The sequence below is a fragment of the Nanorana parkeri genome, unplaced genomic scaffold (genome assembly GCF_000935625.1).
Source record: "Nanorana parkeri isolate BGI_ZX_2015 unplaced genomic scaffold, ASM93562v1 scaffold967, whole genome shotgun sequence".
Classification (NCBI taxonomy): Eukaryota; Metazoa; Chordata; class Amphibia; order Anura; family Dicroglossidae; genus Nanorana; species Nanorana parkeri.
The window spans coordinates 556,941-581,800 of NW_017307235.1; the positions used below are offsets into that span (position 1 = coordinate 556,941).

General features: G+C 46.5%; 2 protein-coding genes across 2 annotated transcripts in view; one reads left to right on the plus strand and one right to left on the minus strand.

Moving 5' to 3' along the window:
* Positions 1 to 6,181: 6,181 nt before the first annotated feature.
* On the minus strand, positions 6,182 to 15,381 carry TM2D2 (TM2 domain containing 2). The gene is made up of 4 exons (XM_018566664.1): positions 15,133 to 15,381; positions 14,108 to 14,195; positions 10,499 to 10,614; positions 6,182 to 6,423 (listed from the first exon to the last, which is right to left on the minus strand). Exons 1-4 carry the CDS (start codon positions 15,309 to 15,311, stop codon positions 6,210 to 6,212), a joined length of 597 nt encoding a protein of 198 aa, XP_018422166.1. The 5' UTR covers positions 15,312 to 15,381; the 3' UTR covers positions 6,182 to 6,209.
* Positions 15,382 to 18,695: 3,314 nt separating this feature from the next.
* The window catches only part of ADAM9 (ADAM metallopeptidase domain 9), a 77,631-nt gene continuing 71,466 nt past the window's right edge, over positions 18,696 to 24,860 (plus strand). Inside the window, exon 1 of the mRNA XM_018566657.1 lies at positions 18,696 to 18,756. Within this exon, the coding sequence (XP_018422159.1) occupies positions 18,696 to 18,756 (61 nt within the window). The remainder of the gene's footprint in view (positions 18,757 to 24,860) is intronic.

Here is a 24,860-nt window from a genome sequence, read left to right on the forward strand (position 1 = left end):
CAATGTATGGATACAAGAAACAGTTTAAAAGATAGTGTGTCGGGTCATCTGCACACCTGCTATAACCTTACAGGACGGTGGTGCTAGTAGTGATGACATGGATGGCGCCATGTGGAACTCCAGTGAAGATCAGATAGTCACCAGCACACACACAATGTATCGTTGATCCTACCACATTTTATTAAATCACGGTCACCATTCGTCATACATAGCCAACGCTTCAGGGCCGCAAAGGGTCCCTTTCCCCATGTCGCCCTGAGGAAGGGACCCTACGCAGCCCTGAAACATTGGCTATATATGACAAATGGTGACAGTGGTTCAATAAAGCGTAATAGGATCAATGATGCATTGTGTGGGTGCTGGGGACTATCTGATCATCTTTACAGTTTAAAAAATGACATCACCTGTATGGTGCCACGTTCTGCCATTTAAGCCAGCCAATTAAACTAAATCAAACATAGTAACTAAAGACCTAAGGAGAAGGAACCAATGTATTTCAGATTATATAGTTTTGTTGTATATTCCGGTTGTGTTGATCAATTTGTGGTTTCAGTCTGAGAAAATATGCTCAAATAATCGCTATACAAGTTTATAACATAAGGCCTTTTTTTTCCCTACATTACCTGCAAATTGAATCGGATTAAAAGGAAGCAGAACCTCCCCATTATTGTGTGGGAATACATCAAGGCTACAACCTGTGGTGCTGTGGTGCAAAGGTTTGTTGCAAGCCAAAGCAGCCATAGTCTGCAGCAGTATTATGGGCTTGGGCAGAAAAACGTGGCTTCCAATTGGCTGCTCTGGGCACCTGCATTTTATATTCTAAGCGTTGCCTTCCTAAATAGCAGCCATCTGTGTGCTAGAAAAGGACTCTGAGGAAAGGCATAAAGAGGCAAAAAAGAACTACAGGGTTATTCCCAAAAGGGTGAAGAGTTTGGAGAAGGCAGAAGGGAAAAATCTAGGACAACATATCTGAACTGGAAAATGTGATGAATTGGAGAAGTTTTCCAAATCAGCTATGTTGTCCTGGATTGTTCCCTTCTCCAAACTCTTCACCCTTTTGTGAATAAGCCTGCAAGACACTGGCTATGCCAGAATTTCAAAAAGTCTAACCCTGCAAGACACTGGCTATGCCAGAATTTAAAAAATTCTAAATTGGGTTCAATCTTAGTGGGGGTTTAATGGCTGTGCAAAGATGACTTTTAAAGCCTCCCATTTAGAAAAAGTGATCCAGTATTTTTCATAAGATGATTACAATATTGCTCAGCCCCTCAACATATGCTACTCTGACATAAGTGGAGCAGGTGACTTTGTTGGGTGGGATGAGGGACATTGGGAGGAAGGATGTAGGACTATGGTCTGAACGTTGACGCTGCAACCAAATGCTTCCATGGATGTCCATGGAAGCCAAAGTATACAGTAAAGTCAACTTCCATCGAAATCACTGATACATTAAGACATTTTAAAGTGACATATCCCCCGTAAGTGTTGCTAATCTCACACATATCCATCACGATGTGACTTGTGTCACCGTCTCCCACGTGCTTCCCGCACAAAAATCCCAACATGACGCAAGTCATCCCAGGCATGGAGTCTGAGAAGTGTCACACATAATCGCAATACTACTATCATCATTTTTCAGACAATTAAAAAGTTATTGGCCGCTCCCAAGCCCTTTGTACTCTGTCACTCCCCTGGTTGATCGGGTGTCAAAGCCAAGCAGAGGCTTGTTTTTGCCCCAAACTTTCAGTAGATCCAAAAGAAAGACGTCTGCAACAAGCTTTACTTTTATGGACAAGCAACACATAGCCCCACCTGGGACAACCTCCTCTGATGCATTTCTTTAAAACTGGGCTCAATTGTAGTAGTTAGGCCCAGCTTTGTGAGAAATTGATCAGAGAAGGAGGTCCCAGGCTTTGTGTTGCTCTCCCGCAATGATAAACGTTGCATGCATTGGATTTTATGAGGTGTCAATGACTTCTTTCTTTTGGATCCACAGATAGCTTGGGGCAAGGGTGAGCACCTGCTTGACTTTGCCCCTTGGTCAGGCAAGTGACCCAGCACAAAGGGCTATGGACTGGCCAACAACTTTTGCTTGTCTGAAAAATAACAGCGTGGGATGTGTGTATGATAAATGTCGGAACCATGCCAAGCTTCACTTGTGTTGGATTGTAACAGAATGCCACCAGCTTCATTCTTTTGGATCTACTGATAAAAGACAACAAAAACAGGCCAACTGAGGTTCTAACTCTTCCCCATTCTATCCAAAACAAAGAAACGGCTGGGATTCTACTTTACTTTTTATTTTCTTTGGCACTACACACATAGCACTTGGAATCTGACTGGTACCTCTGGCCAACCCAGATATCTCTTCAAATGTTGTTTATATTATCTTCCAGGATTAGTCTACCCCAAAGCCAATGCTTCATTTTTTTGGCCCTTGTTGGTTAAGCTGGCCATGCACTGCTTTTTGGCTGACTTGATCAAGTGTGTGGCCCTGCAGGCACCCCTCCAGTTGACAAAAGTTGGCTTTTGTCAAAGGAGCTGTAGCCAAAAATTGCCGGCCAATCAGCTGCAGTCACTATAAGTGTGGTGGCGAGTGCCGGCGATTAGAATACCGTAGCCAGTGGGGAAGATCCCCCATTCACATTGTTTAGCATGGATGGGGGAATCAAGCATTTGGCCGAGGGTATGGCTAGCTTTAGGCTCCATGGGTGGTCCAACCGACCCACTCAGATGCCCAATGCTAGTCTATGGGCAGCCGGGTCTAAATGGACGGGGGTCCGTTTACACCCAGCTACCCCTGACTCTGGCCAGGTCCAGGAAACCAAACGGAACAGTGTTCCATTTCGATGGTCCTCATCGTGCCGGATCGGGGGAGGGTCTAATCTGATGTAAAAAAAAGAACCTGTAGTGAAATTTGGTATGGGAGGAGCTGGGGACTCAGATGCAGAGCTGGGTTATGTGGGAGACATGCTAATGGGCGATGTAACTTACTCTGATCAAAAAGCTTTCTAAATCTACATGTAAAACTGGTCATCATGAATGCTGTGTCTCCGCGTCAGCCTCTATGTGCTTTATCTGGACTTGTTTTGCTATTTCAATGAACAAAATTAATTGTATGTAAATCTATATTATCGCAATCTTTAGCTATTTAGAATAATTGTAGTGTAAAAAAAACAAATTAATCATCAACATATGTGGCATTTGAGTTACAAGTTTACATATACGTATATATTTGAATACTTTGTATTTTCTTTGTATGCAAAAACAATGACATATATACATGTAACTCTCCTGTATTATGGTGTAATTACATTATACTAATACAATCACGTTTTGTTACATACTAGATCATCTTTTGTTTAGCCGTTCTTGGTCAGGATAAGGTGAAACTTTCCATCCCCCCCCCCGACATGAAACCTTCGTGGTTCACTCATTCAGTTGTTTCAGACACAGTCCTCCTTTCCCTTTAACTGGAATCCCAAGCAAACTAAAACAGTGCTGCTAATATGCAAATTCTGACTTTTTGTTCGAAGTCAAGAGCTGAACCCTCATCTCCATTGCTTACCTTGCAACTCACAGGACTTAAAGTGACATTAAACCCTCAGATTTTTTAACATAAACCAATACTGTAATGTGCGCCTTACTGTAATCCATGGTAGTTTCCCTTCTCTTTGCTGCTCTTCCTTTTAAATCCTCATGTCTTCTCATGCTGGGGGAGAACTTCCCTTTGCAGCTGAGTGCCTCTTCCTGTAGTGCTGGCTCAGGTTGTGAACCTACACACAGACACCATGTATCCATTTCAGAGACAAGGCAGTCTGCTGCAAAACAGAAGTTCTGCCCAGCATGAGAAGAGAGAAGGATTTAAAAGGAAGAGCAGCAAAGAGAAGGGAAACAACCACGGATTACAGTAAGGCGCACATTACAGTATTGGTTTATGTTAAAAAATCGGGTTTAATGTCACTTTAAAGGATTAACATGGCGCAGGTGGGCCATGGTGAAAAGAGCGCTCCTAGTGTGAGAGGGGGTGACTCTGATGTGAAAGGAGGAGGTTCCTAATGTGATAGGGGCACCTGATGCAAAGGGGGACACTGATGTGAAGAAGGAATCACACTTTTGTTTTTGCATGCGGACCCAACTTAACCCCTTCATGACCGAGCTTGTTTCTACTTTCTGTTCCTTAATGACGGAAGCACTTTTGACATCTTTGCTGTGTTATTTTCCACATCAGTAATATACTTTCTTACAAAGTGCACTCCACACATATTATATATTGTTTTTAGAGGACAGATAGGGCTATACATGTACATCACATATGTGTGCCTAACGCCTCACTTAGGACAAATAAATCATAAAAACACATAAAGAAAACACTTTCCCCAGTTTTGATTTTTAGTATTTTTTTACAAAAACAGCACAGCTAAAAAAAATGCAATAAATACATTCATTTATTTGTCATTTATTTGGAAAAACCTCACATCCCGAGGATTTTAGAAAATGTGTCTGTACTAAACTAAAACATAAAATGTAATCTTTTTTTCTCTAAAAGCGGTCACCTGGCATACAGTGTCACTGTCACCAAGTGCCACACTCAGTGACAGCGACATACTTTGAACATCACTGTCATGAGGGGGTTAAAAATAATAATTAACCCCTAAGGGTGAAAAACAAATCTGCAGATTTTCATTGTAAGGGGTTAATTTTTATATACAATGATAGTATGAAAATATTTAAATATATCATTTTTATTTGCTACATTTGTTTCCACTTTTCACTATTTAAAAAAAAACATTTTTTACATTTTAAATTATATCAAGCAGTCATTGTGAATTAATCTCACCATTACTGCTTGATAAATTCATTAATTTTTGGTTATTATTAGGCTGCTTCAAACTTATGAACAGCCAATAATAGCCTTAGTGACACTGATCCTGCAGCATTTCAGGGTCAGTTGTCACTAAAGGTTTTCTGATCGTTCTAACCATCAGAAAACTGCAACATTGTTTCAGGAATTAGATACATTATGTTTCTGTTGCTGAAAGTTTACATTTTTTAAAATGCCGGTATACATGGGGATTTCCCGATCTATACCAGATGTCAAAGTGACGGCAAGAGCTGCAAATGCGGCTCTGCTCTCACTCTCAGACACCCAACTCCTGAAAGGGATCGGGTGTCTGAAAACGGTTAACTCTTTCATTAACGGATGCCTCAATACTGACCCATCCATTAAAAAGGAGAACTATGGGGTCAGGGCTTTTCCCCAAAGTTCTCCTTAGGGTAACGGGAGGACACAAACTAGCGTCCTCCCGTCACCCTAAGCTCAGTATATAGCAAGTTATAGCTCGCAGTATACTGAGACCCCGCAGTTGAAGCGGATCCCGACAATTAGGTCTGGTTCCGCCCAGCTACGTGAGTGACAGCTGGCTCTGCCTATCTAGAGGCAGAGCCAGCTGTACCCGCCCCCTCCCGTTCCGCCAGTCAGCGCTGGAGGATCGGAGCGGAGAGGGGGGCATCCAGCCCCTTCCCTGTCACGGCAGAGAGCTGTGACAGGATCGAGAAGTGAGCGAACGCCGGTATGTGTTCGCTCACTTCCCGATCTACTGAGCCGACCTGTGACAGTCTCATTGTCACAGGTCGGCTAGAACTACGAGGTGAGTGAAAAGCACTCCTTTAATGAATGGTAACCTCTGATTCTCAGCGGTTACCAGCATTACAGAGTTGCAAATAACTGGTCATGTACAGTGTACGTGGCCAGTCATTTGGTCACTTCGTGGCAGGACGTACAGTGTACGTCACCTGTCACGAAGGGGTTAAATAACCATACCAGACCCCTAATCTCAGATAAGGGCCTGGTATGGATTTTGGAGGGTCCACGTGTCATTTTTGTACATTTCAGACCTAGGTGCCTTGAGATTTCACATACTTTTAAAGGGTAACATGATTGAAGAAAAGAAAAAAAAAAAAAGGTTGTGAAATGCTGCTACACTATTGTGGGGTAATGAATAGGCGGAGTCTGCAAACAATTCCATTAAATTACATTTATTACAGTTCCAGAGAAGATATCATATTTACATCATTGTATCTTACATACGAGTGCAGCGGTGAAAACCACTTCCATCTTTTGTCCTTGTGATATCGGTCTCAGCCGAGCAGAGTCTGCAGCCGGAAGTCTCATACAGATTGCAGCGTCCCTATGGATCGTCTCTATATCAGTATATTGTACACCAGTTGCTGTTGTCACTGGGCATGAGCCCCCCTGTGATGAGCAAGATAAGATCTACAAACCACCAGATGCCCAGACCTCCCAGAGTCAGGAGCTTGCCCACAGCGGTGCCCGTGTGTCCCAGGCAGAAGCGATCTACTCCGAAGCAGCCCAAGAAGAAGGAGTACAGCAGCGTGGTGATGAAATAGTGGCCTGTGTACCTGTGCAGAGACAATGTACAGGGGTTGAGAACCATGACCTCACGCAGTACAGCTTCTGAATTCCAGGCAGATATAAAGAACACAAATGAATGTATCACCAAATGTATTCTGCAAGCGCAGTAAGTATCTGGATCTATCTTCAGATCAGTCACTTGCAGTACCCGTACAGCAGAGTTCCGACTGGGGGAGGGGGAAGCAGCACAAAGAGTCAATCAGTTGTCCTGTTGGGTTTGTGTGCAAACGTAAATGCTTACAGGAGGAGAGAGCAGAGTGTTGGAGACAAGTTCATCAGTTTACCGTTACTCCTTTACAGTCCAGTCACAAACTGGGGAAGGAACAAGACTTGCAAATGTAGCTTAGCTGCCGCCAGGAAACATTAGGTTTTCTCCCTGTTGCCAAATGTTGTCTTTACACTGGAAGCACTGAGGAAGGCTGGTAAGCTGCCTGATCGCTTCCAGGAGCTGGCAAACACGTGCCCCCACCCCCCTGCCTTGCTTCCTGCAAGCTGCTGTGCTAGAACTCCTAAATTGGAGGTGACAAGGTCAATAAAGAGAACCTGTCACCTCCAATTTAGGAGTTCTGCCCCTGCTGCAGGCCCGGGACTTCCATCATGAGCGTTGGTGGGAAGTGGGGAGAGAGACTTCCGGTTTTCCAGCGGTCATTCCCTGGCTAGAGGAGCTTGATTACTCTCAATGGGCTGCAAAGGTGACATTAGGGGTCTAATTGACCCCTAAAGTCATCTTAAAGAGAACCTGTCATCAATAATATGCTATCATATAGGAGACTTGTAAGCCCCCTTTATGTGACAGAAATGTAAAAAAGAAAAAAGGTTTAACCACTTCAAGACCAGGTGTTTAGACCCCCTTCCTGGCCAGGCCATTTTTCAGTGTTCAGCGCTGCAGTCCTTTGACTGACGTTTATTCCGTCATGCAACGCTGTACTGAAATGAATTTTAGACCATTTTTTGGGGGTATTTAATCACCACTGGGGTTTTTATTTTTTATTATAATTAGCAAAAAAATTACAGAAAATTTTGAAAAAAAAATGTTTTTTTTTTTTTACATTATGTTAGGAAACATTTATTATTAACCAGTTTTTTGGTAAAATATAAAAGATGGGGTCATCTAAACTGATGACCTACATGGCCTTTTAAAGTGTCAACTTTGGACAACTGGGGGTACCACATTTGTTTGAAGTTTCAGGGACAAACCCAATTTTTAAGCTTGGCGTGTTGCGGATGTTAGGGATGAACCGACACCGCTACCACCATCTGTGCCAATACAGAGTATTTAGGAAAGTACTCGTATTCGCTCAAATGATCCCGATGCCTATTCAGATACTGTAACTTCCTGTATCAGGAAGCCGGGCAGTGAGTCATTACACGCTGCCCGGCATCCTGATTGGCCAGGAAGCTAGCTCAATGCATCCTCATCACCAAGTGACGAGGGAGCAAAGAGCTGGCTTCCCAGCTAATCAGGAAGCCAGGGGGGGCGGGTAATGACTCACCCCCCCGGCGAACCCTGATTTGCCGGAAAGCCTGTTCTATGCTCAATTGTCACCAGCTAATTGGCCAATGAGGAAGCTGTAGGCCCCCCCCGGCTTCCTGATTAGCTGGGAAGCCAGCTCTTTGCTCCCTCGTCACTTGGTGATGAGGATGCATTGAGCTAGCTTCCTGGCCAATCAGGATGCCGGGCAGCGTGTAATGACTGGCTGGCGAGTTTGCTGACTGGTCGAGAAGCAGGCTAATCAGGAAGCCATGCAGCGATTCATTACCTGCTCCCCGGCTTCCCGATTGGCCAGAAAGCCGTCTTCATGCTTCCTCGTCACCTGATGACAAGGGAACATGGAGATGGCTTCCCGGTTAATCAGAAAGCTGGGCGGCGAGTCATTACACGCTGCCCGGCTTGCTTAATGGAACTTCTGGTATCGGTGAGTACCGACATTTTTTTTTATCAGTGCTCGATACCGAAAAAACGGTATCGGTGCATCCCTAGCATCTATTAACTCATCTTTTATATTTTACAAAAATACTGGTTATTATTGTGGGGTTTTTTGCACTAAAATTAATCTAAGTGTATTTTTTACTGGAATTTTTGGCTAGATAAACAGTTACACTAACATCGTGCAAAAAAAAAAAAATTTTTGCAGCTGCCACCATTTTATTCTAACACGTCAATTTTTTCAGGAAATATATCATTTTGGGGGTTTAAGTAATTCTGAGGTTTAACCACTTGAAGTCCGCGGTGTTAAACCCCCTTCCCATCCAGGCCATTGATCAGTCTTCAGCACTGCGGTACTTTGACTGACATTTACTCCGTCATGTAACGCTGTACTGAAATGAATCTTATACCATTTTGTAGGGACAGATAGAGCTTTATTTTGGTGGTATTTAATCACCACTACGGGTTTTATTTTTTACTATACTAAAAGGAGAAATATGGGGTTAAGGCTTTTCCCCATAGTTCTCCTTTAAAGGAAAAATTACCGAAATAAATAATTTAAAAAAAAAAACGGTTTTCCCTATATTAAATGGTAAAACATTATTACCCAATTTTTTGGTAAAATATAAAAAAGACGGGGTCACGTCGGGTAAAAAGACAACAAACATGTCATGCTTTAAAATTGCGTGCGCGCGCAAAACCTCAAAAAACGATAATACCCAAAATTGACCATAGGCGACGCTTTAAAAGCTTCAATCGCTCATCAGTTTAGTGTTATCAGTGATTGATGGCCCTAAAATGATTGCTCTCACTGCGACGTTCGCGGCAATATGTACCGTGTGTTTTTGTGCGCTGGTGCACCAGGCGCGTATTTACGTTTATATATGCGTAAACGTGGGGGTGGGGGACTTAAACATTTTTTTAATTTAACTTTTTTTTTTTTTATATGTGACTTTTATTCTATTTACTATATATATATTTTTTTACACTTATTGCTATTACATAGGGGGAAAACAATCCCCCTATATAATAGAACAGGCACACTGAGGAATGCAGATTATACGATGTGTGCACAATAAAGCACATAGTGCAAGGGTTGAATGCAAGTATTGCAGCATAAAGGGCCGGATTTACTCTCCCTGCTGCCCCAAGGCCAGGTTCCGCAATGCGCCCCCCCTCCCCGCCAACCCCCTCCCAATGGAGAACGGCAACCAGATGGCAGGGCTAGTTTTAATTTTTTTGATTGTTTCTTTATTGTTACTTTTTTAAATTTTCATTTATCTTATCGTTTATTTTTTTATAATTTTTTTGATCTTATTATTGTTTAATTATTTTCTTATTTTTTAATAATTTGTTTCTTATTATTTTGACTTTTTAATCACCTATTTATTTATTTCTTCTTTTTTTTTTACTTATTTAATAATTAAAATCAAACTTTTTCCCCCCCCACCTAACTTTATTGCTATCACACAGGAGCTAACAAGCCCCTGTGTGATAGCAATTAGAGAGGTGACAGGTTCTCTTTATCGACCCTGTCACCTCCAATTTAGGAGTTCCAGCACAGCACTGTGCTGGAACTCCTGTGACAGGGGAAGACTGCTCTCCCCTCTCACTGTGTACACGGAGCTCGCTGCATCGGCGGCCAGTAAGAGGAGAGAGGTAGGTGCAGAGGGGGAGGGGAGGACGGACGGAGCAGCTGCAGACTTTTTACAAGTGATCTCTGCGACATCGCCGAGATCACTTATAAACGTACAATCGGCTGTCTCACTCTACATTTAGTCCTGCTTGTGCAAAGCAGGACTAATGTAGAAAGCAACTTACCTCCTGGCGCCTGGAACTTCCCCACAAGGACACCGCTGCCGCCCCTCTGCGCCCTGCCACCCCGAGGCCGGGCCTCTGTGGCCTTGTGGGGAATCCGGCCCTGGCAGCATAGCTTTTTTTTTTTTTTTTAAAGGACTGTTTCTTTAAACTGACCACTGAACTCTCTCTGTTTAAACCCAACGGCCTCTTCATACCAACGGCCTCTCACTATGAAGGTTTACATACACTTTGTTGCATGAGTGAATCTCTCTGTTCATGAGACAATTCCACCCGTTGTACTGGTAGGAGGGTAGAAACGAGCTCCTGATACATACTTGATACACGGCTTATTCCCACGTTGAAAGGAGCGAGGTCCAGCACAATCAATACCATCCAGAGCATGGCACATGACTTTCGTATGCTCCACGTCACTGTACGCCTGTCCTCCAAACTGAGGAAGAAACAACACGTTATTGTCAGGGAATCATAGACTGAGACAACATGGAAGAAACACAATTCGCACGGCCTGCTCTTCCCATGCACAGCGACCGTCACCCTGACGGGACATATTTACTAAAGCCGTGAGGCCGTCAGAGATGTGCACCATACAGCCTACCCAGAACTGCACGGCCTTCTCCTTCAATACATTTACACCGGGGAAGATTGTCTTCTGCGCATGTACATCACTTCAATGGAAGACCATTAACATCTGCACATGGGCCTTACACTGAAATGTGAGGTGCGCCTACTAGAGGCAGTGATTGGCTGGAAAGATTTAGAAGAAAAGGCTTTACGTGCACATTGGATATCGCTGGAGCACTGCAGTTTTCGGGAAGTATATCTGATAAGAGTGATGATCACCAGGAAGTGGATGGGACCCCAAGGATAAGTGCACTCATATGCGATTCTCAGGGCTTGAAAAATTTGATGGTGTCTCACCAGTCAGTCAAAAATGTCACCAGTCAGCATGACCGGATTATAGCTTTGCAATTTAAGTTAACATTTTTTGGGGACAGATAGAGCTTTCTTTTGGAGGTATATTATCACCACTAGGGGAGGGGGGGTGTTTGTTTGTTTTTTTTACTATATAATGAAAAAAGTACCATAAAAGTAAAAAAATTAAAAGTTACCCTACGTTAGGTTATAAAACATTAGGGATGCACCGATACCGATACTAGTATCGATATCGGTGCCGATTCCGAGTATTTGGGCAAGTACTCATACTCACCCAAATGCTCCGATGCCTAGCATGAGAACTTCTGGTATCAGGAAGCCGGGCAGCGCGTCATTACACGCTGCCCGGTTTCGCGATTGACCGGAAGCTGGCCTTGTGAGGTAAGGTTACCTTACCTTAGTATGTGCAGCCTGTCATCCCCCGGGGCCTCTCCAGCAAGAATGTTGCCTTCGTCGGGTACCCAGCCCGAGCCGTCCAATCAGGAAGCCGGGCGCCGTCTAATGACGCGACGCTCTACTTTCTGGATGGCCGGGAAGCTGGCTTCATGCTCCCTCGTCATCTCATGACAAGAGAGCATGGAGCCGGCCTCCCGGCCAATCAGAAAGCAGGGCGTCGCGTCATTACACGGCGCCCGGCTTCCTGATTGGCCGGCCAGACGGCTCCAGTTGGTTACCGGACGAAGGCCGCGTTCTCGCTGGAGAGGCCCCGGGGGTGACAGGCTGCACATACTAAGGTAAGAGGGGACTTTCTTGTTAATCGGGAACCCGGGTGGCAAGTCATTACACGCCACCTGGCTTCCTGAATGGCGAGTCATTACTCGGTAATTGGAATCGGCGAGTACCGAAAAAAAATTATCGGTACCAAAATACCGGTATCGGTGCATCCCTATAAAACATTTATTCTTACCCATAATTTTAGTAAAACATAAAAGACGGGGTCACGTCGGGTAAATAGACACCAAACATGTCAAGCCTTAAAATTGCGCGCGCCGGCAAAAACGCCCATAGGCGACTATTAAACCGCTTTTACCGCTCATCAGTTTAGTGTTATCAGTGATTAATGGCTCTAAAATTATTGCTCTCACTCTGACGTTTGTGGCGATATGTAACATGTGTGGCACAATCGTCGTTTTCGCACATAGGCGCGCCCGACGCATATCTGCGTGTGTATGTAATGGTCGGGGACTTAGAAATTTTTTTTTTATTTTCTTTAATGTTTGTATTACTTTTTTTTTTTCACACAACTTTATTGCTATTACATGGGGGACTAAGAAGCCCCCTATGTGATAGCCAATTAACATGACAGGTCCTCTTTATGGAGACATCAGGGGTCTCCAAGACCCCTAATGTCACATAGGGACTCCCGGAGAAGCTGATGAAGCAGAGATTCCAGCTTCATCAGCTGGAGAGTGACACTGAATGCAGGAAGTGATGTAATATACATCACTTCATGCATTCGGGGACTGAGAGGAGATCAGAGGGAGTTCCTGTACTGAACTCCCTTTGATCTCCTGTCACAGAGCCGTGCCGGTCCCGGCCCCACCGGGCACAGCGGACCTCGGGACCGGCAACGGCATTGACAGCTGCTAATACAAGCGATCGGGCGTCTCTAGAGACTCCCGATCTCTTGAATGTAAAGCTCCCGGCCGGCCGTGTAATTACAACGGCCGGCCGGGAAGCTGCTCGTCGGGCTCCACCGTCCTCGTAAACCTCCCATGTTGGATTCATACATATACTGTATATCCAAAAGAGAAAATGTCACCTCTCCCATACCGGGCAAAGCGAGAGCCTTTGCAAAGGGGCCCAACGCAATGATACTGGCCTTGCCAGGTTCCCCTGCTGCTCCTTACTTCATCTCAACCGATAGTAAATCCCTACTGTCAGACGATAGGGCAATCAGTGACATCACTCCCTCTGTCAATGGACAGTGCTAGTTTGTTGCAGAACAAACATTTCAGTCACCACAAAATAAACGGGGGGGAGAGGATATTCAATGGGGGCAATTTATCATAGCAATTGCGAGTGTTTGAACTGGCATGTGTTCGCATGGGATATATTTGCGCCAGATTTATGAGGTAGTGTAATGTTGTTCATAAATTAGATTAAATAGACTCCAGGAAAGAAGACTCGCAGCTCTGGGCAAAACGCTTAACTGTTGCTTCTGGTCATGGTTGCAATTGCTTTGTTAGGTGATTGCTCCAGTTCCAGACAGCCGCAGGACAAGTGCAGATGTAAACAGTTACGAACTTTATGCCAACCTTTCAGACCGCATGGACCACTAAATTCAGAATGTTAAATCCCGCGGACCACTAATATGAATTTAAAAAAACTAATATATATAAGGTACGGGTGTGCCTGCAGGAGTGGCAGTGCTGGTGGAGGGAGCTGTGCCACCCGCCCCGGCCCAGTAATATTAATTGTTTCCCCCCTATCGAATCTGCCACTTGCCCTACCAGCGGCGCCCGGGCACATGCCCCCCCTAGCTTCAGCACTGCCCCTAACCACCCCCGTGCCTCCCCTTCCCCCACACTGAGCCACTATTACCTGGCTTCTCCCCACTTTTTCTACGTCCCGCAGCCTGCTCGGTCCGGGTACTGACGAGATGCCCCGCCTCCTGCAGAGCCCGCACTGTACTGAGTACGGTGCATTCCTTGTGACAGCCGCTGCTTGAGTCAGCCTCAGTGCCGCTTCAATGACAGCCCAGCATCAGAGGGGCCCGGGACCACAAAAATGTTCTCACGGGCCACCGGTTGGCGACCGCTGATCTAAGAGGCTAAAACAGTCGCAATTGCTTTGATAAATTCCCCCCAATGTATTTATACAGTAAATTCCGGCCCCCCAGCTGTGCTTTAGCTACAAATCCCAACATTCCTCTGCCTCTGGAAGTCATGCCTGTAACTGCCAGTCTTGCAATGCCTCATGGGAGTTGTAGTTTCGACAACAGCTGGCGTTGCCCATCGCTGATTTAGATGATTACTCCCAACATTTACCTTGGTGCAGCCATAGCCAACCTCTTGCTGCATGGACACATTTCCTGTATGGTCCATCGGGTCCTCGCAATGTATGAACTCTTCTGGTCTAAGAAGTATAAAAGGAATAAAAACTGTAAAGGATTGTACAAATGGTGGAGGAAAGACGGTCAGAGACACCGAGTTCTGCATGGCATTCATTTGTATTGTGCACAGAATCTACCCGCCTGCTATCTTAAAGACCAATTTCAGTTTAAGAAGGCTGACTACATTCCGGATGCATCAAAACAAGTCTTTAGAAAGCAGCCACAACCTGAGTAGAAAAGTCTGTGCCCTGCCAGCATGCTGCAGAAAAGGACCCTTTCTCTCTGTGTGGAAGCAGTGGGGTCCCCGCAGAAGTCCGACACCCCCCCCCCCTTATAGTCAGAGCCAAATCCTACAATCAGCCAGGAGCATGGGGTGTGCTGACTGGCGGTGTCCTAGCAGCCGAGGACGCCGCGTGGCCCCGGGTGCCAGTGTCCTAGCAGCTGAGGACGCCGCGTGGCCCCGGGTGCCAGTGTCCTAGCAGCCAAGGACGCCGCGTGGCCCCGGGTGCCAGTGTCCTAGCAGCCGAGGACGCCGCGTGGCCCCCGGCTACCAGTGTCCTAGCAACCGAGGACACCGTGTGGCTCAGGCTGCCAGTGTCCTAGCAACCAAGGAAATGACAGAGGGGGTGGAACAGAGGTATTCACATGCCCCCTCCCCAGGTTTCTTTAGTGATTACGCTGGTCCTGGGCAAGGCGGCAAGAAGCAGAGTCAGAGACAAGTGCTAGCTCATCTTGGAAGTCATGTAGAAGGACGGGATAAGGTTCTTCATGCACTTTGTCCCAACTTGCACTTTGAGCAACAAAAAGTCAATGAGACTTCCTCTTTTCACTGATATGATGTTAGTGTTCTCTGCTCAATAGTCTAAGCGAATAACATTCACAAACACACACCTCCATGGTCTGACTCTCTCACCTACAAGCATGAAATGTGCAGCGTTGTCACCCTTCCCTGATACTCACAAGTACTCGCACAGGACGTTGGGTCCCATGGGGTCTCTGTAGTCGGGCACGGGGTTGGTGATGGGCTCTGGGGAGGACGCCGGGCTTGTTTGGTTCTGGGAGGCGATGAGGGAGAAGGTGAGCAGCAGACCCTGTCCACCCAGCAAAAGGTAAGTCATCGGCGGCATCGGCCACCCCATCTTCCTGCCGCAGCACCGTGAACCCGCACTGCGCGGCTTCTTCCGCCAGGACTCCACCCAGCCAATCACAGAGCAGTCAATGACGTTTCTTACGCGACCTTACGCAGCCTCACGCAAACTCTGGCTTCCGCTAATGTGAAGTCTCCACTAGGGAGCCATTTTGCTAGCGTCGAATGGATCTGTAACAACGGTATTATGGTCTCCGAGAAAATGGCCTCTCTAGGACAATAGAGCAACTAAACTAAATATTTACTAGTCTCATGAATGTTTATCTCAAACTGTAAAAAGACACATTCCAACCAAAAATGTGTAATGTGCAATAAATAAAATAAATCTAATAGCTGTATGTGGTTTCTTCTTTTAATTCTAGTATTTTTTATTTTAATTTTATTGATAGCTTAATATTACAAAGAGTGATTTCAACCGCCACCTTTTAGGCCTTCTTGATATGAGGCAGATTTTTGCGGCTGGCGTCACAGGTGGCTCCGTACACCCGCGTCTGCTCAACCTGTCCAAAGTAACAAGGGGCTGACAGCGACCGCAGCAGTCCGCCAGTGTTCTGAGGCAATCGTTCACGGAGGGAATACCCTCGGTTAGACAGATGATTGCCCCAGCATGCAATCTGCACGGGTTCTACCACAGGAGACCAAGAAGCAAAATATTGTTCTTACTTTATTTAAATAACCAGCAGGAACAGATTTTGTAATGATGCTTTTTAACTTTTTTTTCCATCTCAGAGCTGCTGATCTCCAGCCTTTTCACGGCCACTTCCTGTCTATGTGCACCCACCCAAGCAGCTGCTGCATGCCATTGCTGAGGGTGGGTTTGCTAACGATTACAATGGTGAAACATGCCTGATCAATGAATGGCGGCACAACTGCCTATAGTCATCAATAAAAGCACATGGGATGGCGGTATTTTTTGTGCCATGAAGCGGACTATGCTGTTAACCCTTTCGCTGCCACAATCATATGTACTATGTACTACACCCAGGGCAAAGCTGCCCTGTAAATTGACTCCTAGTTGCTATAGCAGACGGAAGTCAGTTTACTTTCAGTAACCTGACTTTTGGTTGTGAGCTGGAATTGATTGCATCGGTTGTAAAGCTGCCTGATCACTTCCAGGAGCCCTGCAGCATGCTGCGCCCACCCTCCATGTATCCCAAACTCCACTGCCTCTCCTGCAGGCCCAGGTGTTGTAAAACTGTCCAATAACTTCCAGGAGCCCTACAGTATGGTCAGGGATCTCAAGTCTCCCTGATGTTCAGGGAGTCTCCCTCTTTTGGACAGCAGCTCCCTGATGTCCGCGAGAGAGGCATTTTCTCCCTGAAAGGTTTACTCTGAGTAAACATTTCCAGTCAGATATCAGTGGGTAAGGTTTCAGAGTGAGGCTTGCCTCCTGGAGGAAGGTCATGTGATCTCTAGAGTTGCCTCAGGACGAGGCTTGGCTCTCAGAAGGAAGAAGCTACTTGCTGCACAGAGAGGGCGGACATAGACTACTATTGAGAGCAGGTACCGGCACTGCTGCAGGGTTGAGAGAGTGCTGTTAACCCTTTGATGATCACCCCTCCGTTCAGAAAACCTGGAGGCGACGAGGATGTTGTCACTTCCAGTTTCAGCGCTGTCATTCCCCGACCGCTGTGGATGGGGATGGCGCTAAGCAAGCACAACCTGTGATTAATTAGCTTAATTGGGCTGCAAAGGTGCAAACAGGGATCTTATAGACCACAAATATTTCCGTAAAGAGAACCTGTCACCCTCAATGTGCCATCACGTTGTCAGCCTCTCTATGTGATAGCAGCAAGGTTGAGTGTACAAAAATAAATAAATGTTAAAATACATGAAAAAAAAACACCCTTGTCCCCACGCACACACACATACAAGCATAAACACATGTGGTAATGACAATTGTGTCACGCATGTTGGGTACTATTGTACACGCCGGACTGAGAGCAATAATTCCACGGCCATTATTCACAGTTAACTCTAAATAAGGAATTGCCGTATGTAATGTGCTGGGTAAATTGTCGGCGCTATACAAATACCAATAATACAAATTAGGGATGCACCGAAACTTCGGAACATTGCGGCCGAAATGGTACTATGGGCAAAATGCTGATAGTACCAAAATGGGCGAAAATGCGGCCTTGACCTCTCTCCTCCCCTCTGGGCACGGGTCTGTGTCCCATCTGATCCCCGCTGCTCTCCCCCCCTCCTGAGGCAGCGGGGATCAGAGGGGAAACAGAGGGGATCCAGCTGCCAACACCCAGCGGGGCAGAGAAAAGCTTTCAGGAGGACGAGCAGGGAGATGCGGAGAGGAGTCAGCTGTCAGCTGAGGCACAGGAGGCCGAGCTCTCCTCCTGCACCACCCCGCTCGGCCTCCTGTGACAGGGGAGAAGTCAGGATGGAGAGCGGAGTACTAGCGCTCAGCCATCTGTTTGTAAAGAACTGAGGACATAGAACGCTTACTGTGCACCCTAGTAACAAATGAGCTGATCCCATGTATTTGCGGCTATGGCTTGCGGCAAACGTGTGAAATCCGACCCTATAATCATGCTCAGACTATTTTGCGCGGACGCCACAATAGTCTGAACAATGCACATTGGAATGCATTGTTTTTTTATGTTTAGCGCATACGTGCGGAAAACCACTCATGTGTGAATGGAGCCTAAGGTACCCCCCCCAAAAAAAAAAATTGGTACCCTGTTGTGTTTCTGGGGAGAAAAATTAAGAAAAATGTAATTGGGAGAGGGGGGGCGTTACGGAAAATGTTCATTTTAACACGTGTGCAACAACAACAACAACAACAACAACAGCAAAGATATGCAACATTGGCTCCAGCAGCGAAAGGGTTAAAAACATTGGGTTGTAAACTGCACCGATGTTCGAGTTGCAGTTCGCTTTTTGGACACAAGATGTCGCTGTCGGCAGGCGGCCAGTGCGCTTGCGCGCCGTGCAGCATTGAGGTCAGGGAGTGATCAGCTGGGCAGAGTGCAGTGTGTGCATTTCTATGGGAGAGCAGAGCCAGAGGCGGGACACCAGGGATCATCATCATCGTCCTCCGGCTCGCAGAGACTTACCACCAACCAGGAGGAAGTGCTGCATTCTGCCTACTGCTTGCTAACTTCTGGGACTGCTCAGTGCCCATTGTTCCTCCTGTGGGGGGTCCCTGACAGCAGGCAGAGGAGGGGAAGGTGGTTCATGTGTTGTTTTGTCATCATGAGGCTCTGCCAGGGATGAGGATGATGGAAGAGGGGATCAGGATGACCAGCGCACTATGAGAAGGGGATTGTTGGCTCTGTGATTTGCTGATTGGTCCCAGGAACTCTTGCTGCTCTTTGTAAATAAACACCCACCGGGGTCACATCCCATGGCTGCCGGCAGCATGTCCATAACCGGCTACACTGCATCCCTGCTGCTCACCGCCACCTGCCTGGGTGCCTTAGGTAAGATCTACATCTGTGTTCCTGATTTCATGGTGAATCTGCCGGAATGTGATTTTAAACATGCTTATTTATTGCCAAACATTCACTCAGCAGGGTGAATGTTGACTTTGCAGGGCTACATTCACCCTGAGTTCCTGCGCTTGGTTCATGTAAACGCAGGAAAAGTTATCGGGGAGGTGCAAACAAACTTTATGCTCCCCAGATTGCTTCCTCCTGTGTTTAAGGGTTCATGCGCACGGACCCAAATACAAACGAACGGGAGCACGGCGTAAAATGTGAACGTATGCCCGGCACCCAACTGCTGCGTTCTTGTAGGCGGGTAATCGTGTGTAAATGGTGGGAATTTGCAATTTTGCCAGTACATCTGCGCAGGTGTGTGTAAACGCAGGTACCGCCATATGCATGTGGGCATTATTTCCCAAAAACCAAACTTCCACAATTGGGAATTTGCGTCCATACGCATGCAGGTGTAAAGACAAATACCCGCCTACAGCGTCAGTACGCTCCTATGGGTGCTACGACGCAGCAGCTGAGGCTCCCGCACGCTGCAGATGTGAGTGTGTTTTATGCTGCGTGCCCATACACCTGTAGACACGTCCAGGTGCGTGAGCCTTACAATTAGGGCTGCAACAACTAATCGACATAATCGATTATAATCGATTATTGAAAAAGTTGTCAACTTTTTCAATAATCGATTAATCGGCTTCCGATCAGTTGGCCCTGTTCACGGGTCCACATTACAGTTACATGCGTTTAGATGGGTTCAGGGTATCCAGTCTGCCCCTGTATGGGAATAATTCTGTTCCCTCTGAACGCAGGTGAACCCACAGTGTGCATTTTATTGATTTAGGATCATGACATGTATTTATATACGGTCAGGAATGCGTACTCCCTGCACTGGCGCCATTCATTCTTAATGCACCCCAACGCACCCTGCTAGCAGACATGCACTGTGTTATGATTGCATCCACCGATACCAATGTTGGGGGTTATGATTCCGTCCGCTGCCGCCACAGCCGGCGGTTATGGTTGCGTCCGCTGCCGACACAGTTGGCGACTATGGTTGCTGCCGCCACAGCCGGGGGCTATGGTTGCCTCCGCTGCCTTTAACCCCGGGCGGCTTTGGTTGCCTCCGCTTTGGGGGGCTATGGTGGCCTCCGCTGCCGCCAACACCGGGTGTTATTATTTCCACTGACTTGTTTTCTTATTGTCCCTACAGAAATCTTTCCAGGTCCTTATCTCTATGTACTTGGCACCCAGTGTCATGCGTTGTGTAAATGTCAATTATTACATTATCTTATTTTATGATTCCGTATGACAAGTGAAATACAACCGGCTGCCTGAGAGCTTTATAAACCTCCGCACAGCTCACGACGTCCGCAGCTCACGTCCCTGTCCCAGAAGGCTCTATAGTCTTTAGCATGTTTGTGAGGAGAATGGGAGGAACCAGGGAAAGCGACATGTAGGCAAGTTCAACTTCAGCTATACAAGAACTCCGGCCATTTAAAAAATAACCCCCCCCCCAGTGCAAGGGTTCATTTTTAGTTGCCGGAGTTCTTCTTTACCATTGTGAATGGAGAGATGTGATGTGGGGCTGGATTACGATATCGGCACTAGACGGGTCTTAGGTCTCGTTCACACCTAGGCGTATTGCATATGCGCGGCTGTCGCGCGTTTTTTACAGCGATTCGCGGTAAAAAGTCGCGCGACAAACGTGCGTTTCCGAAGGCTACTTGGCTGTATCCCAATGGAAACGTGCAACAAAATGGCCCAAAGTAGTACCTGTACCTTTTCAGGCGTGGGCCGTTTTGTAGTGCGTTAGGGACGGGCGGAAATATGCCAAGGTGGGAACGAGACCATTGAATACGATGGGATTTATATTTTTGAGCGTTTTGTAGAGCGTTCGTCGAGCGTAGAACGCGCTACAAAACGTTCAGGTGTGAACGAGGGCTTAGGAGTCGGGGTCATCAATACTCCTGAAGACATGACCGCTTGCAGCTTTCTGGAGCCTTTTCTATTGGAAGCCGGAGCTGGAGAGAGATCAGCAGTGGTATCCTGTCCAGGTTCATCATACCCACCCACACAATGATCCTCCATTGTCGGCCACCTGGAGCAAACAAGTAACGCATTTCATATTCACAAAGGCTTCGCTTCCTGGCAGGTGAGCAATCACTCAGGAGATCCAACAAAGAGGCCCCACCTGCCCGCAATACTCCTATTATGAGCACACTCAGTGTCTTTGCATGGTGTATAGCAGTGTTTCTCAACCTGTGTAACCTCAGGACCCACATACGTCCTCGGTCATTAAGTCACGACCCAAGTCCCACTGCAATGGAATGCACGGCATTGGGGTACCGCGCTTTTCGGTGCGGGCACACGAACTGTGGGTGGGAGGTGCGTTTGGGGGTACCATTCAAATGAATGGCAATAGAACACACCTCCCCACTTCAGAACGTGCGGTAGGAGCCATTGCGTGGTACGGTGCGTTAATTGCATAGGACTATGCGATTAACGCACCGTACAACGCAATGGCTCCTACCGCGTGTTCTGAAGTGGGGAGGTCTGTTCTTTTGACGCACTGTACTAGTGTGAACTGGCCCTTTAAAAACACTGACATGCACACACAACCGCAGACTACACACTCAGACATTCTCACACAAACATACACACCCAAATTTTTTTAATTTTTCTTAATTTTTTTTTATGGTCCACCCAGTCTCCCTACCTTGCGAGAAGTGGAGTGGATCCTCAGCCTGGGGTCAGTGTGAGATGCTGTGCGGTGATGGAGCTCCATCCATATGTGCATTGCTTGCACAGCTCCCTTGCGTGCCCTGTAGAGGTGTCGGGGGCCAGAATGTGACATCACTCCGGTCCAGGTTCCTCTATAGTACACGTGGGGAAGCTCTAAGCAATGCACACGTGGATGGAGCTCCCTCACGGCCATAGCCCCATCTCATCCCACCTCAAGCTGACACTCGGCGCCGGGCAGCATATTTTGAATGGCTGTTTGGTGGGAGATCTGACAGTCCTGCGCTAGGGGGAGACTGAGGAGCCTCTCGCCTAGAAATGTGGAAGGCATGCGCCGACCCACTGAACATGGGGTCACGACCCACCAGTTGAGAACCAAGAGTGTATACTATAGTGAAGCTCTAACATTTCTTGGTTGGGTAATTCTTTTTTTCTCGTTCAATTTTTTTATTTGCCACAGAAGGAGGCTTCCAATGGGCAAAGAACAGAAGTAGAACCCTTCGGCAGTATAGCCAACAGCAATACCAGTACATTCATGTTACTGGAGGGTTGCATTGCTACAATCAACAGTTATGTATTGGTGGCTTCAACCAAATCCCAGGAGCCAGGTCACCAATGCTCCTTTAAAAATTACAGCCGGCGCCTAACTTTTGAGGTCTTCTCGAATTGTTGTCAATGGAGCTGACTCCTAAAAAAATCCTGCTGGCTCCTGGATTGGACAGGGTTGCTCCTACATTCCATAATAATCTAATTATCCACCCCTGGCTTAAGTTATACATGATGTAGTACCGCCATGAGGATTGTAATGGAAGGGAAGCCAATGCTGTAGTCAAGGGTACAGAAGGTTAGAAAGGGATAGAGAAGGAAGGGGTGGCAGGCTTGGGTAAGGGAGACATGTCAGGGTGGAAGAGGGGGAAGTGATCAACCAGCCAATTGGTCAAGTTGGTTCAAAGCATCAAGAGGCAAAGTACTGAGGGGAGGAACTTTGTGCTCAGGGTTCCCATATCTTTTCATAGAACTCGCCCATAGGCTGCCATGGCTGCCAATTTTTTGATGGGCCGTGGTTGGGGATGGTCTGGCTTTACGTCTGACATCCCAAGGATGTTTGACTTCCAACCTTCTAAGATTGCCTATGGATTCAAAGCGTTGAGGCGTTTGTAAAAAAATTTACCCTCTGAAAGTCTGAGGATTTTTGACTGAGACTTTTGTGATTGTTTCTTTGTCCGAAGAGTTAAGGGGCGTCTGTCAAAGGCCTGAGGGGAGGAACTTTGTGCCCTCGGTTCCCATATCTTTTCATAGATGGCCAAACCCACCCAAAGAATGGCTGTCAGTTTTTCATGGGCCATGGTTTGGGATGTCTGGCTTTACCGTCTGAGATTCCAAGGATTTGTGACTTCCAGGCTTTTAAAATTGTTTGTGGATTCAAATCTTTGAGGCGTCTGTTTTGGTCTGAGGGGACGAGCTTTGTGCCCTGGGTTCCCATATCTTTTCCTATATGGCTAAATTCACCCAAAGAATGGCTACCTACAGTATTTTTAATTGGCCATGGTTTGGGATAGTCTGACATTGAGAGGCTTTTGAGATTGTTTGTTTGTGGATTCAAAGCGTTGAGGCATCTGTCAGGTCTGAGGGGAGGAACTTTCTGCTCAGGGTTCCCATATCTTTTCATAGATGGCTAAACCCACCCATAGAATGGCTGACAATCTTTCATGGGCCATATTAGACATCAGTTTGTCGTAGACCATTATTTGAGTCTACCTTTTTACCGTCTGAAAGTCTGAGGATTTTTGACTTTCAGACTTTTGTGATTTTGTTTCTTTGTTTGAAGAGTTAAGTGGCGTCTATCACAGGTCTGAGGGGAAGAACTTTGTGCTCAGGGTTCCCCTATCTTTTCATAGATGGCTAAACCCACCCATAGAATGGCTGACAATCTTTCATGGGCCTTGGTTTGGGATTGTCTGGCTTTACCGTCTGAAATTCCAAGGATTTGTGACTTCCAGGCTTTTGAAATTGTTTGTGGATTCAAAGCTTTGAGGCATCTGTCATGTCTTGAGGGGAAGAACTTCATGCCCGGGGTTGCCATATCTTGTCATATCTAGCCATTCTATCAGTGAATTTAGATGTCAGTTTTTATAGAACGTGGTTTGGGATCCTCTTTCTTTACTCTCTGAAATTTTACGGATTTGTGATTTTTCAGGCTTTTGTGTTTTGTTGGTTCAAAGCAGTAAGGCATCTGTCAGGTCTGAGGGGAGGAACTTTGTGCCCTGGGTTCCCACATCTTTTCATAATATCCATTCTATCGGTGAGTTACGCGTCAATTTGTAATAGACTAATAATAGCATGATCTGGGGTAGACCATGATTTACCATGAATTGGGATAGACCATGATCTGGGGTAGACCATGATCTGGGGTAGACCATGATCTGGGGTAGACCATGATTTGGGGTAGGCCATGATTGACCATGATTTGGGGTAGACCATGATTGACCATGATTTGGGGTAGGCCATGATTGACCATGATTTGGGGTAGGCCATGATTGACCATGATTTGGGGTAGACCATGATTGACCATGATTTGGGGTAGGCCATGATTGACCATGCTCTGGGGTAGACCATGATTGATTAACCATGATTTGGGATAGACCATGATTTGTTGTAGACCATGATTTACCATAATTTGGGGTAGACCACGATTTGAGCTGGACCACGATGGACCATGATCTGGGATGGACCACGATGGACCATGATCTGGGATGGACCATGATCTGGGATGGACCATGCTCTAGGGCTCCCTCAGAGTCCTATCTCCATCATGTGACAACCACCCAAACTGGTTTCAGCTCTGATGGAATGCGGTGTGAAGCGGTAATTAAGACCGGTAATAATGAAACCTTAATCCTCCATAGACATCATATGTAGTCTGGTCACACCTCTGGCAGCCGTGGACTTTATATGACTTGCCGGGAAGATTGACTTCTGGGATGTCACATTTGTATTTGTGTGATATTCCCTATTTCAGTTTTTCCCTCCAGTGTTCCCAAGCACTCGGCTGCTTTTTTCAGCGCTGACAAATTTTTAATTAAAAAAATGCTCTGAGATGCGCTCCGAGCAGATCGGGAAATACAAAGATGGAAGCACATGGTGTACGCGAGGCTGGTTTTTATTTGCTGAAGGATTTATATGCTGGTCCACCCAGTCCTGAGAGTCGCACAGTTCTGCCACACGGTACGCCCCTGACTGGCAGGGGAAGCAACAGGTCCTCTTTAAGGAGATATCAAAGCTCCATCTTTGTGCGCATTGAGAGGGATTTATCAGAACTGGAACTGCTGCCCGTGGCAACCAATCAACTTCCCTTT